The sequence below is a fragment of the Leguminivora glycinivorella genome, chromosome 1 (assembly GCF_023078275.1).
Source record: "Leguminivora glycinivorella isolate SPB_JAAS2020 chromosome 1, LegGlyc_1.1, whole genome shotgun sequence".
Classification (NCBI taxonomy): Eukaryota; Metazoa; Arthropoda; class Insecta; order Lepidoptera; family Tortricidae; genus Leguminivora; species Leguminivora glycinivorella.
Window position 1 is genome coordinate 12,920,732 of NC_062971.1, and position 15,540 is coordinate 12,936,271.

General features: G+C 36.0%; 2 protein-coding genes across 2 annotated transcripts; both read left to right on the plus strand.

Annotated features, from left to right (window-relative positions):
* The first annotated feature begins 2,414 nt into the window (after positions 1–2,414).
* Positions 2,415–8,089, plus strand: LOC125231103 (testis-specific gene 10 protein-like). Its single transcript, XM_048136456.1, has 14 exons — positions 2,415–2,530; positions 2,668–2,831; positions 2,969–3,171; positions 3,681–3,868; positions 3,953–4,059; positions 4,139–4,313; positions 4,906–5,001; positions 5,087–5,292; positions 5,369–5,636; positions 5,716–5,775; positions 5,867–6,019; positions 6,394–6,531; positions 7,303–7,410; positions 7,723–8,089. Exons 1-14 carry the CDS (start codon positions 2,420–2,422, stop codon positions 7,813–7,815), a joined length of 2,070 nt encoding a protein of 689 aa, XP_047992413.1. The 5' UTR covers positions 2,415–2,419; the 3' UTR covers positions 7,816–8,089.
* A 219-nt stretch (positions 8,090–8,308) lies between these two features.
* Positions 8,309–15,380, plus strand: LOC125228579 (ribosome biogenesis protein NOP53). The gene is given in 9 exon segments (XM_048133203.1): positions 8,309–8,492; positions 8,934–9,093; positions 9,575–9,716; positions 9,719–9,787; positions 11,358–11,539; positions 11,984–12,103; positions 12,334–12,545; positions 13,996–14,192; positions 15,173–15,380. Coding segments are annotated over 9 exon segments (1,371 nt in total). The 5' UTR covers positions 8,309–8,370; the 3' UTR covers positions 15,340–15,380.
* Positions 15,381–15,540: the final 160 nt, after the last annotated feature.

Genomic DNA, 15,540 nt, shown 5'->3' on the forward strand with positions numbered 1-15,540 from the left:
CGAATGATGTTTATCATTACGCTCCGCGCACACGGATGCAACTGTTGCACGGCGACATTTTTTGTCTCTGTCGTGCGTCTAATGGCCGCTGTACACATATGGCCAACGGTTCCACCAACCCTTTGTGAAACCCCTTGGCCAAGATAAGAGCCGCTGTTTACACATTGGCGAACCAATCACTTGGCATTGGCTCTTCATGAAAGATGGACGTGGAATAGAAAAGGCTAGGAAATTCTAGGTCTTTTACGTTGTCAGCAAAATTTATTTAAAAAATAATAACCCCGTAGTAAAATTAAATTATTTGATATATTAACAATTTTTTGAATATTCTGATAAGAACATTTATCTTTTTAGGGTTCCGTAGTCAACTAGGAACCCTTATAGTTTCGCCATGTCTGTCTGTCCGTCCGTCCGTCCGTCCGTCCGTCCGTCCGTCCGTCCGTCCGTCCGCGGATAATCTCAGTAACCGTTAGCACTAGAAAGCTGAAATTTGGTACCAATATGTATATCAATCACGCCAACAAAGTGGAAAAATAAAAAGTGGAAAAAAATGTTTCGTTAGGGCACCCCCCCTACATGTAAAGTGGGGGCTGATATTTTTTTTCATTCCAACCCCAACGTGTGATATATCGTTGGATAGGTATTAAAAAATGAATAAGGGTTTACTAATATCGTTTTTTGATAATATTAATAGTTTCGGAAATAATCGCTCCTAAAGGAAAAAAAAGTGCGTCCCCCCCTCTACCTTTTGAACCATATGTTTAAAAAATATGAAAAAAATCACAAAAGTAGAACTTTATAAATACTTTCTAGGAAAATTGTTTTGAACTTGATAGGTTCAGTAGTTTTTGAGAAAAATACGGAAAACTACGGAACCCTACACTGAGCGTGGCCCGACACGCTCTTGGCCGGTTTTTTAGGAAATACATTAAACATTTGTAAGGTTATTTTATTTCCTAAGATCTACACTATTATTGGCATAGATAAACTTATTTTTTTCGTAAATATTTCACTACTGTCCTCTCTGACGGCTGACGACCAACTGAATGAAGCGCCAACGTGTAAACGCAGTTGGCCATTGGCGCCAAGATCCTTTGATGTGTGGACAAAAAACCGACACCAATCGGTTGGCCGGCAAGCGCAAGCGCCAACTGCCAACTTACGGCCAAGTAGCCCTCTACACGCTTGGCCAAGGGGGTTGGTGAAACCGTTGGCCATATGTGTACAGGGGCCATAAGGAGTGACGCGGAGTGACACAGAGACAAAAAATGTCGCCGTGCAACTGTTGCATCCGTGTGCACGTTGGACGTTGGCACTAAAAAAAGGCAGCAGAAAAATATAGAGCTGACCGGCCAACTGTTTCATAACCGGTGCTTTTCTAAATCCTCGCGTTAGCGGAATCAACGATTGATTGAAAAAGGGGCTTTGATTATTATACTCGAAAATTTAAATTTCGCGCCATTTTTTGTGCCTGTGCCTGGATTTGGTTGATCGTCTATATTTTTAAAGCCGTAATAGATTACCATACCAAACCGCGAACTACGTGTGATCAAAATATAGACGCCTCGAATCGAGCCAATCGTGTCAAAAAAGGCGGCAAATTTCTTCATAAATCGCGTGCCTTATCTTATGGCCGCTGTACACATGTGGCCAACGGTTCCACCAACCCTTGGTGGAACCCCTTGGCCAAGCGTGTAGAGGGCTACTTGGCCGTATGTTGGCAGTTGGCGCTAGCGCTGGCCGGCCAACCAATTGGTGTCGGTTTTTTGTCCACACATCAAAGGATCTTGGCGCCAATGGCCAACTGCGTTTACACGTTGGCGCTTCATTCAGTTTGTCGTCAGCCGTCAGAGAGGACAGTAGTGAAATATTTACGTAAATAATAAGTTTATCTATGCCAATAATAGTGTTGATTTTAGGAAATTTTTAATGTATTGCCTATAAAAGATAAATGTGCTTCAAATAATTTAATGAATGATTTACCGCTTGGCGCTTATTAATATTATATTGAAGATAGAAAAACAATCATCAGTTCATATTCATAAAAATCTACCGCCCACCATCAAGAAGCTTGAGGAGGTACCAATTAAGTTTATTACTGACTACGAAGTTTCAGCAATATTTCAGAAGTGAAGAAATAATTGAAGAATTTGAACATTTTTCGTAACTTGAAACAAAATATTTTTTACATACCACCGCCCGCGACAACTCTCCTCGAATCGTATAGATGTAATTGGCCCTTTATTGATTGCCAGTGTGGCCACCTCTGTGGTTATAATCTTAAAAAAAACTATCCGTTTCCTAGCTTTCCCGCTAATCCCGCCATTTTAAACCCCATAGTCAAGACACGAAGTAAGCCATATTTTTTTGCTCCGTGGTCTGTGAGTTATATTTTGCAAAAACAATTCTATCCATCACGATGAATATCGCAGATATTGAAAAAGTTGCTAATCGGAAACGGATTAACGCTGAAGCAGAAAAGTTACGCGAGAAAGTTAACAAGGAGACTGCTAATATTATTAAACTTAAGGTAGTATGGTAGTATGTTCATACTTTTAGTCAAAAACTTTAGCAAGTTATTTTTCATTATAATATAAGTAAGTATATCTATGTTGTTATTAGTATTAGGTAATATATGTATTATTACCTAATTCTTATTATCAAAAGGTTGCTCAAGATACAGCATACTGGGATTTGAAAGAAAAACTTCATCAACTCGAGAACAACCATGAGCGCCTCCAGCAGAACATGGTTGAGGTGCAAATGCAGCACGAAGCAATATCAGGTCAATACCAAGACGAACTTAGATTGCGACCTGAAACATTAAACAAGTAAGTTGTCTTTCTACTTATTTACAATTTAATTTTAAAATCTCGTTTTTGTGACCTATTCGTAACTTTGAAACTTCAGGGGTTGACAACCTTTTCCGACACTTCAAGTTAATACGATACGACTATGTTTTTTACAGGTTGAGTAGTACTCGTGAGATTTGCAACATTCTAGAAGAATACAGCGAGCGGCTTAAAGCAAGTGTGTCTCGTTGCAAGACTGACCAAGCAACTTTAGCTGAAGCATACAACAAATCCGGTCAGATTGTTAGAGAAATTAAAGACAAACAAACCCAGTCTGAAGAGAAAAACATGCAAATTATCAAGAGTTTACAAGAAAAAGGCTAGTAAACATAAGCTATTTATATATTTTTAATAATGAAAAATTATTAGTTGGGACTTTAAGGTTTAGATTTATTAGACTTGTATAGGTAATCCAAGATAAGTTTGCAACGATTTTCACTGCCTCGCCAGTGCAGATGTTTTAAACGTCAAACTTCGATGAAATTATGACGTTTGCTTAACCCTTGCAGAGGCGGGGCTATTATAATCTTTGCAGACATATCTTGGCCGGACTTTATCCGAGGTACCTATGCCTGCTTCATTGCATTACCTAATAAGTCTACTGACATACAATAGGTAGGTAAGGTAATTAGGTAACGAAACTTTTGGTTCTAGATATCACCAATTATAACTTCATTTGATAATTATTGACGTATATTGTATCAGTAAAATATTTTTTTATTAGATCTTTTCCTAAACAGCTCGTTTAATAAATGAAAGTGCTTAATATATTTTTTTACATTAATTACAATATAAATGACATTTTTGTTGAATATTATTATTTTGCAGTTAAACTTCTTGCTGACCACAAAGATCAAATGTCACAAGTATTTAATTCATCGAAACAGCAACTAGAGTCAGGGTTGAATGACGCTCGAACTAAACTTGCCACTGCTCTTAGCCAAAAAGACGAGCTGTTCGTAGCGTTGAATGACTTGAGCAGAAAACTGGATCATACTAAACGTGAACTGGAGAAGGTAAATATTAAATACACTATAACATAAAGTTTTCCTTACCAAAGTAAAATTATAAAAAAATACCTACGTATTTATCATTTTCAGAAAGATGATAATATTGCTAGCTTGCAATCAGACATGAAAAAGTGCATTCTTGAATACGATAATCACATCACGGACATGAAAAATGCTAACTATCAACAAGAAAAAGTGTAAGTGTGGGTTTTAGTAATTAAATTAATTGTAATTTAACTTGTTAGTTTCTGAAATACATTTTGAACATATGTTTAGCCTGAAAGAATGTACCTCGGCCAACGAATCTCTTAAGATAGCGCTCCACAACCAGGAACAATTTACTCAGTCGATTTGTGATCAAAATAATAAGCTACAAGAGAAAATTTCATCATTAGAAGAGGAACAAATAGCCACCTGTGAAAAAAATGAAGATTTGGAATCGAAACTTAAGGTAAATATAATCTTTTTATTTTTATTATGGAAGTAACTTTTGTGTAGCCAAGTACTTGTAATCAACTAGGGAACAATTTTAGTTTCTTTGGAAAATTTAGGACGGGTATCGCTGTGGCCGGGTAGTCTAGTAGTCAGAACATTAAGTATAAGTTGAAACGGGTTCGATTCCTGCCTCGATTACCACTGAACTTGTTTATTCTTCTTCTGTATAAAAATATGTAATGATAATGTAAACCATTGTTGTAATAAAAAATTCTAGCTTCGCTGTTGCTAACAATAAAGCTTCTCTAGATAATTGTTTATTTGTATAATATATGAACCACCGCCAAAGAATATGAAGGTAGATAATTGCAGTTCATTAGGTCACAAGTTCAAATATTGAAATAGTTATAGATGGTCATGCGATCAAGCAATCCTACCACTAAAAAAGCGGCAAATTTGAAAAATGTTGGGCCAAGGTTTATTGTCCCTTAAAACATTTGAATTTATTATAAGTAACTATAGATAAATTTGCTTGACCGTGTGTACCTAAAATCAGTTCAAATTACGTGAAAAATAAATGTGACCAAATTACGTTAAATATCCAACAGGAAACTAATTTGGAGTGCGGCAAACTGACGAATAGTATTGAAGTTCTTAACAAGAAGACAGAAGAATTAAAAAATGAGATAAATGACAAAAAAATGGTAAATATTAGTCAAATAAAACAGTTTTGCTTACAATTTGGTACATAGACTGTGCTCCCAATTGTAAATATTGCTTTATTTACAGCTTCTAGATCAATCGTTGGTTGAGCAACAAACCTTGAAGCATCAAGTTTTAGATCTGGAAAAGCAGAAATCTGAGATTGCCATTGAACTAAATAATGCTATCCAAGAAATGGAATTAAGATCCGTCAAAATCGAGGAACTGACTTCAACCATCCAGGAGTTACAAACAAAGATTTCTGAAATGGAAACTACCTTGGAGAACAATAAGTAACACTATCTCCTCTAAGTATGTGTTATATTGTGGCTATTGTAACTTAATTATAGAAAATGTTATTGGTTTCAGAGCGGATAGTGCGACTAAAATCGAAGAGATTAGTGTCATATTGGAAACCAAAATAAAACTAATTGAAGAGAAAGACAAAGAGCTGGATAGCAAAGCATCCACTATCAACCAGCTCATGTCCGATCTCAAGAATGGTACCAACGCTAGAACTAAACTAGAAAACAATATCGAGAAAATGAAGAAGGACATGGAAACTGATAAAAATATTGCAAAAGATAAGGAAAATACCTTATCGAAGAAAATAGAACAAATGGAGAACACGGCTAAAGTGTGTTGGTTAAAGTTTTTTATGTTAATAAATTATTCATTCAGTGTGATACAATATTAATGTTTTGTTTTGCTTCAAGGAAAGAGAAATCGAGCTATCGAAACAAATGTCCATAATTTTGGAGACCCGTAAGGAAAAGGTATAAATATGGTTACGCAATGCGCATGTAAATAATAAAATTTAAATATTTATGATTCAAAACTACACATTGCATTTAATTCTGCTTATAGGATCGTCTGCAAGAAAGGTTGAACAGCATGCAGAATACAATAGATAATATCGAAAAAGAAGTAACAGGGCGCTCTGCCTCGCAGTCGACATGCGAGCAAGCTGAATTAGATGATAATGCGGGAATGATCAAGCCAGCAGCACCGCCAATTAAGGTTTAGAATAAAAATATAAAAAATGAAAAATAAATATAAATATTATAGGACATTCTTACACAGATTGGCTGAGTCCCACGGTAAGCTCAAGAAGGCTTGTGTTGTGGGTACTCAGACAACGATATACATATATAATATATAAATACTTATATACATAGAAAACATCCATGACTCAGGAACAAATATCCGTGCTCACCACACAAATAAATGCCCTTACCGGGATTCGAACCCGGGACCGCGGTGTAGCAGGCAGGGTCACTACCGACTGCGCCAGACCGGTCGTCGAATAATGTGTATTTAAAAAAATAAACACTGTTCTTCTCAATAAATAGAGGGTAACTATTATTATTTACTGTATTTTTGTTACTTAACAGAGAGTTGGCATCCCTGCTCTAAAGAAAGCCCAGAAGTCATCAGGACACACAGTAGCGAAAGAACAATCCAAGAAAATAGACAGTTTACTTTATAATTTTTTTAGCGACAGCGACATGGAAAACGACTTAATGGCTGACGTAAGTGTTTCTGTTTATAATTAAGATAATATCATGAACTATTATCGATTTTACCTGCAATGTATATACTTGAAATCTGCATTTTTGTCAAAAAGAATCCCTCATGTTTCAAAGCTATAACCATGACCTCTCAAAGAGGTACACATAGACATAGGTTAGACGTTCCCAAAACAAATCTTTCACTGAGTAGGAAAAACGTGCATTACATGGCAGTAGAATTATTTAATACTTTTACAGACAATTTTAAAGCCCTTCCAATAAAATTATTCAAGAAATATTTAACTGACCATCTTATAGAAAATTGCTATTATTCTATTGACGAGTTTAAAACAACATGTAAACTGTGAGATTTTATAACTATTTATTAATAAATTAATCATAGAAATGACATAGAATAATTTAAAATTTTATTGTGTATTAAATTATTGTTATTAAAGTAATATTCTTAGACCTATTGTAATTAAATAAAGTTAATAATAATAATTTCTAATTGTAATTTATACTGATATTGCAATATTGTATATTTATTAATTATTGGAAAATTATTGTTTTTTTTATCATTATTATCTCTTCATGTAAATTTGATGATACAAATGTCATGTTAGGTGATAAATAGGTTAATTAAGATTATTTGTACGCCATGTATTATGGTAAATTAAGGCTGGTTATAATATAATGTAACATCAATGTATACCCTTTTTTAAACAAATAAAACGATTCTATTCTATTCTATTCTTAGTTAGTAAGATTTTCTTTTATTTAATGTTACAGCCAGCTCAAATAAATCGTCATTTTGACGCAATTACCCGTGGTGAAAGGGTCTCACCTTTAAGCTTTAAACGACGTGCTCCTGGGTTAGAAGTCTCAGGACCTCTTGATGTAAGCACTTTTTGTTTTCTCATTTTACCGCATATACCACTCATGCTAAATAATTATCTGCATGTTTTTTAATTGTGGGAATACCCTCACAATTATAAAACATGCAGATATAATAGACATACATTTGAAACACATATTATCGTAAGGTATGAGATATCTGTTCTCGCTCTCATTTATGGTATGGGGGAACTTAATGAGCCTTGGTACCGTGCGATGCCATAAATCTGTAAACCCTCGCAGCAACAAAAATGTCCTAACCGGACCGGTGTAAGTTTGACATGAAAATATCAACTATTTTTATTGTTATTTCAGGAAAACATATCACTGTCTCAATTGAAAAGAGCAAAGAACAAGCGCTCCTTGTTCAAATCCAAGCGGCCAGACAATAAACCCAAGATATTGTAGCCTGACGAAAAATTCCATACTTTTACCCAATTTTGAATTAAGTACTCAACGTTGTATAAGCTGGATTAGTTGAAATCCTATTTAATACTCTGTTTTTAAATAATATTGTACCATCTGAATAATTTAGTCAAGTAAATGACTTAACTCCACTCAATTTAAACTTAGACCAAAATTGCGGAACCCCTGAACATTTGGTTGGTCGGTTGATTTGTAATGTTGTACCTACTTAGTACTTAACTTACCAAGTACTTACCTTGCATACCTATTGATTCATTTTTATTTCTTTCTTAATGTACTTGAAATGAAATTAATGTTAATTACAACTTATCTTAAAATCACACGTATTGTTTCATTCCTATCAAATTCCTATAAAAGTTGATAAGTTTTAAAGCACAAAAAAATCGGTATCTAAGAGCATAGACTACCAACTTCTGCGACCATAATATATAGAAGATCTGTCAATGTCAATGTCTGTCATTAGTGTCACTGTCACTTCAAATCGCGAACTTGTTCGCGTATCACATGATAGTAATTATTACTTTAAATTAAACAATAATGTCTGTAGTGAAGAAAAAGAAGCATGTGTCTAAAAAGAACAAGAAAGCCTGGCGGAAGCACTGTGATATTACTGACGTCGAGGCCTTTCTGGAAGACCAACGACTGGAGGAGCGATTAGGGTGAGGTTATGTTTACGTGTATACAGCATGGTGTTATAATAAATATTGCTAAATACTGCATTAGGATTCTATGATGATACACAACGTAAGTTAAAATCGGAGAATTATGATTTATAAAGGGATTTTTACGAAGAGCTTTAGCGATCTTCAAAGAGCTGACTGATCTCTTAGTGAATCCCTTGACTACGATAATTCAAGTTTTTAGTTATTCTTTTGCTTTCCGTTTTATAAATGAACGGATGGGCATACTTTTCATGAAAATACCACAACTATATGATAAAAAAATGTTAAATTGCCTCTCCAATTCAATCTTTGTTTAATAATATCCATATGGTCCATAGATTATAAATTATATAAATCCTAAAATTTGGTCAGGTTAAAAAGCTCCGCGCAGCGTTTTTGACGCATATACGAAAAATAAATTTAACTTTTACCTTTCAGTAAATTTGAAGCTAAGCCTGATGCAGAATTGTTTGTAGTGGACACCGCAGGTGATGAAGTAAAAGTAAAGGAAGAGAGACCCCTCACTGCTAAAGCTAAGAAAAGAGCTAAGCTTGCAGAGACTCCAAAGTGTTATGAAGTCCTTTTACCCTCTTCAAAGGTATATGAAAAATGAATGCAATGCATTGAATACATGCACATAGCCCTTAACCTTAAAATAATTTCTTAGAAACAAAGTTATTCAGTTATCATCATTGTCACATATTGTTTGGACATAGTTACTCAATAACATTCCAATCTAACACTAAGTTCTCGCGCTTTGTACACATATTTTAAAGTCACAAACCGGTAGAATGTGATTAATTAAATATTATTATACCTTTTTTCTCCGATGTTTTGGCCAGATTGCACTGGCTGTGTTCGCGGTAGTCTTCTGTGAGGTATGAGGTAAAATAATATTAATTAGTCCCGTTTAACCTGTGTGTGGCTTTAAATATAACATTCCAATCTATTGTAACATTCCAATATTGTTTTGTATATAAAGAATAAAATGTAATTACTGTGATTGAATATTGTGTAACTACAACCATTTAAGAACAAAATTTAACTAAATTAATACAAGTTTCTTAAATAATTTCCAGGTTCAAGATCCTAATGCAAAGCGCAACTATGTTAACCCAACAGGAACAAAACCTTCTGCTCTTAGCAAACTCAAAGAGAAACGGCGCATTGAGAAAGGGATTTATGAAAAGAAGGCAGAACTGGCAAAAAAGAATAGAAAAATGGCATTAAATCAAAAAGAAAACTGAAGAGAACTCGCCAAAACTTTGGTTTAGATCTCTGGGGTCAGGACTGTAAGTACATTGAATATCGTTGATTATAATCTACTCAACCCTTGTGGAGCCCATTGATTACTTGCTTGATAATTAATTGGAGTTGAACATTATTATACACCGTGTTTCACTTAACAATAAAAACCTGAAAACAGTTTGTTCAGAATCGAGAGTAGAATCGATTGAGCTATATCTTGATGGGGGTAATATTTTTATTTAAATTAGTATTATTAATTATTTTTTACGTGCCCATTATATTGTACTCGTAATACAACATTGTGTATATCGCATTGCTAGAGGTTGTTTACCTTTTTCAGTATCTGGAGGTATTAATACTGGCTGGTTACTTGGACGATTATTTTTTCCGCTACTAGTTTGACGTTGTTTGTCAGTTTAATCTTAATGTTTATCATAAGTCATAACAAATTGAACTCGTACCTAATTACAACCTTGTCATTTTGAATATTGAGTTTATTTGCTTACTGCGATTACCTGTCCAATTTGAAGTTTACTGTGACAAAGCTTTAAAGTGTTTTACAGTGACATCTTAGCTGTCTATTGGTAAACCTTATGTCGTTGCAGTAACGTACACAAATAAATAGTGTTATGGTTTATTATGGTAGTTAGCAATTATTTTATTGAGTGTAGAGCTAAAAGTCAAGTAGAGCTGTACAGAAAATTAAAAATTCAATTAAAAAAAAAGTAACAATCAGATTAAAAGATGAATACTCTAGATGAATTTAACAAAATAAAAATCAGTTGGGGTGTCTGAGGTTTTGAGTGATACCGGAAACACCGTGTATTATTTAGAATGCAAAATAGTACCCTAATAAGTCAGGGATACACTAGGCCAGCCATACTCAAAGTGTGCTCCATGGATCCGCAGGGCACGGGCTCCGCAAAGCCTCTGTGGGGGCTCCGTGTGAATTTGGTTACCTGATATGCAACTTCAACTCTCTTCCATATGACTGATAAAACCAAATATTCACCAAGTGTTAAAAAATAAAAAAAAACAGTTTCATGTTATACACTCACATTAGTATCTATTGATTAGATTTTACTATTATGATTACTGAAAAGATTGTAATATTTTTTTTGTTTAATTTGAGGGTTCCGTCAGATAAGTTTGCTTTCTAAAAGGGTTCCATTGGAAAATAAGTTTGAGAACAACTGCCACTAGGCGATAAACAACCTATATCACAAGTTGCAAGGAAAGTAAAATTTAATGCATGTTTAAAAAATTATACCTAATTAACATACAGCCTTAGTTGCCAAGATATTTGAAATTGCACATTATAGATTCTAGGTACCAAATTCTAACTACAAATAACTTATTCTGACTACTCGAAAAAGTATTTGATTAATTTGCCAACCTTGCCTGCAAATGCTCTATGGAGTGTGATGTATGCTAATAAGTTGTCTCCAGATATCACAGCAATACATATATGTCTGTATGATTTGTCTCATCAAAGAATCATTCAAAATTCCTTGCTTTGAATAATATCGTAATACCCAATTTCCATCAATGTTAATTTTAATTTTTTATTTATTTGATTGATTGATTATTTGGTATTCTAACTCTGTTTTACAGTACCAGAAGCTAAGGGTATTCCATCCACTTTGGTAGATGACTTTGTGTCAACGGAGGCACAGCTTCACAATGTACTGCCTGACCGCAGGCTGCGACCTAAGCCTCCTCTGGCTAAAACTCTTGTCACCAGGAAAGCAGTTGAGCTGCCTCATCCTGGAGTCAGTTATAATCCTTCATTCAAGGTATATTTCAATTCAGATAGTTGTAACTTTGTAGACTTAGCAACATATTATAAAATCTATTATTATTAAGAAACTAAATGTAGAGGTAATATACAGAGAGAAACTGAATATAAGGTGGGCCATTTTAAACCAAATAAGTCACTTCTATTTCAACCCGAATTGGTTGGCAAACTGATTTTGCCAGGCATCAGTCAGAGATCCTTTATCTGTACTAAGTTTCAATTTGACTTCAATCTATAGTGACAAGATGTGCAAGAAAACATTTTTCTTCATTGTTTGAAGACAATGTGCACAACTCTCTTTCCTCAATATGACAAATGAAAGTGACGGAGGAACAAATAGAAATGTTTTGTTCAAGTGTACCTACATCTCCAGTTGATTTACCAAACTTATGTGAAGTTGAATCATAACAGTAGTCGCTATGATAGTATATTAACATTTCAGGAGCACCAAGAGTTGCTGCAGCAGGTGGTGCAGCATGAAGAGAAGATCATCAAGCGCGGGGAGCACCTGAAACGTGTTACCACTGGCATGTTCAGCAAGGTCACCGTGCAGGAGAAGGAGGTATACTTCTTGACCCATTAATAATTTATTGTGTTTTAATTTTCCAATTAAAAAAAAAACTTTCATTTGGCTTGACCCATTAATTTATGATTTAAAATGATATACCTAGGCACACTGCGACATTTGGTCCACATTCATAGGCACAACACACAAATGGAAGGTGTTAAGAGCCTTTCCGCTTTTATAAGGTGTATGTCCTAGTGAGACTATTAATGATTAATTTCTTCCAGAACCAATGGCGTGAAGACATGAACCTCAACGAGAAGCCCCACGATCCCGCCGACAACAGCGGCTCCGACTCCGAGTACCGCGCCGTCAACCCGCCCGTGCAGAACAAGAAGAAAGACCACAAGGCCAGGAGGAAACAGAAGGAAAGACTGCTCGAGAAAGAGCGGCTTAAGAGGGAGAAGGTTGATAAGAAGAAAATCACCGATCTTTACAAGTGAGTATAGTAAAGTCATTTAATGCATCAATACGGAGCAGAACAAGAGGATAACCACAAGGCCAGGAGGAAACAGAAGGAGCGTCTGCTCGAGAAAAAGCGGCTTAAGAGGGAGAAGATCGATAAGAAGAAGATCACCGATCTTTACAAGTGAGTATAGTAAAGTCATTTAATGCATCAATACGGAGCAGAACAAGAGGATAACCACAAGGCCAGGAGGAAACAGAAGGAGCGTCTGCTCGAGAAAAAGCGGCTTAAGAGGGAGAAGATCGATAAGAAGAAGATCACCGATCTTTACAAGTGAGTATAGTAAAGTCATTTAATGCATCAATACGGAGCAGAACAAGAGGATAACCACAAGGCCAGGAGGAAACAGAAGGAGCGTCTGCTCGAGAAAAAGCGGCTTAAGAGGGAGAAGATCGATAAGAAGAAGATCACCGATCTTTACAAGTGAGTATAGTGAAGTCATTTAATGCATCAATACGGAGCAGAACAAGAAAAAGACCACAAGGCCAGGAGGAAACAAAAGGAACGACTGCTCGAGAAAGAGCGGCTTAAGGAGGAGAAGATCGATAAGAAGAAGATCACTGATCTTTACAAGTGAGTATAGTGAAGTAATTTAGTTCATTAATCCATATTAATGAACCAGAACAAGAAAAAAGACCACAAGGCCAAGAGGAAACAGAAGGGGCGGCTCAAGAGGGAGAAGCTCATTAAGAAGAATAATACTGATATTTACAAGTGAGTATATATGTATATAGTCGAATAGAAATAATTATAGTATCATTAACCTACACTGCTGGCTTGTACCAGTGTACAGGTCGATTCACGAAAGCTCGCACGAATGAAATGAACGAAACTTTGATTGTGTGAGTGACACCTGTATTGGTATACAGTCGTAACTGTCAAGAGCCACCATTTTATTGGTTAATCTGTCACACACATGCATATTTTCATTCAAACATTCGTTCCATTCGTGCCAGCTCTTGTGAATTGACCTGTACCTACTGTCTTCTGACCTCGCGTTTCGAATTACACGCTATACGCTTTGAACGCCTAACAGGCAAATTACAGTGATGCTACTAAAATATCTCCTGTTATGTAACTTTTCTGCACACCTATTTACAATTATGCAATAAATTATAACTCATGTCTTGTCAAATAAATAAATCGACGCATGTAAAAGTGAAAAAAGCTAAACTACAGCAAGTAACTACCGAATAACGACCTGCTCTACGATTACACTTGATATTGCCGTACATAATATGTATTTTAAAAAGAAAAGAGAAAAGCAATTCTGAGACTTAGGACCAACACAATCACATTAGACAGACACATCATCGTCACGCAGCAGACGTCTATGGAACTTCCCATACAATAAAATTTAACGAACGCTTTCACGGTGACAGACGGTTTGATGCAACCGGCCCTTAAACATTTTTTTTTACAGACTACGCAAACTCCAGTCTTCCATAACCACAAAGGAGCAGAAACAAGAGAATGTTCGAGAGCTGCGCTCGGCCAAACGCGCCGAGAAAGCCGAGACAGCCCTACCGGCACTGAACAAGAACAAGCCACCGCCGAAGGAGCCTGACTTCGTCGACCCGGCTGATCTCACCGGGAACCTCATAAGATTGGCTCCTAGCAGTAAGTACCAAGACTTTATAGACAAATGTGGTGCTAGGAAACTCTTGCTTACGTATTATGAACACTGAGTCTCAACAAAAATAAATTAATAGTTACTTGACTTTATTGATCCCTATCAATAAGTGCTTACAAAACCATATGGCGGGCTTGAAATATAGATACATCTAGATTATTACTCACTTAGGTGAGTAATTAACCCTTTCAACGCTATGTTTATGACCTAAGATTCCTTAGAGCATGAACGATGCGCGTCGTGTCATTCTGATCCTTGATGATGTGAGCTGCAAGGGAAGTGCATGAAGCGTGATAACTGTATCAGCGTTCTATAGGAGTAAGCCACCTTAGCCACCACAAGAGTTACCTAAATAGCTTGGGGCAAATGTAGTTGGTCCGAAACATTTACGACATTGGCCACTAGCTATTTAGGTTATTATTAATATTCACCATGGATAGCCTAGCGGTAAGTACGTGCGACTTTCGTTCCGGAGGTCGCGGGTTCGAACCCCGGCTCGCAATGAGTTTTTCGGAATTTATGTGCGAAAATGTCATTTGATATTTTGTCAGTCGCTTTTCGGTGAAGGAAAACATCGTGAGGAAATCGGACTAATTCCAATAAGGTCTAGTTTACCCTTCGGGTTGGAAGGTCAGATGGCAGTCGCTTTCGTAAAAACTAGTGCCTACGCCAAATCTTAGGATTAGTTGTCAAAGCGGACCCCAGACTCCCATGAGCCGTGGCAAATGCCGGGATAACGCAAGGAGGATGATGATATTGATGATTAATTCACCATGGAACTAGAAGTTCACTGGGAAACCGGTAGAATTTACCAACGGAAGCACATAATTTTCTTAGAAAAGTGTAGTTTATTTTGTTCTTATTTTCGTTTCCACTTTCCGTGATAATCGCACGTATTACATTTATGCTATATGTTTTATTATCCCATTTCATACCATACCTAATTAATTGTGTGTTTTTTTTTCAGCGAATCTTCTCCGCGATCGCTTTGAATCCCTACAGCACCGCGGCGCGCTGGCCGCCACCAAGGTTATGATGAAGAAGAAACGCAAGGTCAAGAGCTACTTCAAGGCGGGACACAAGGTCACCGACCAGGAGATCGAGAGGTATATTAATAATAAAAATGTTAAGTAGGCGTTCGTTAAGGAGAGTGAATAAATGATAAAATATTAAAACAGTTTTCATTATATCTCTCCTAGTCTACCATTTTTTGTGGCCATGTTGATAAGACGAATGTAATGAAGCATGACGTATCCATTGAAAAAAGAATAGTCTCAATTTTAATTTAATTACGGTAATATTTAATCTAATTTATTGGAAGCATTTAGATACACA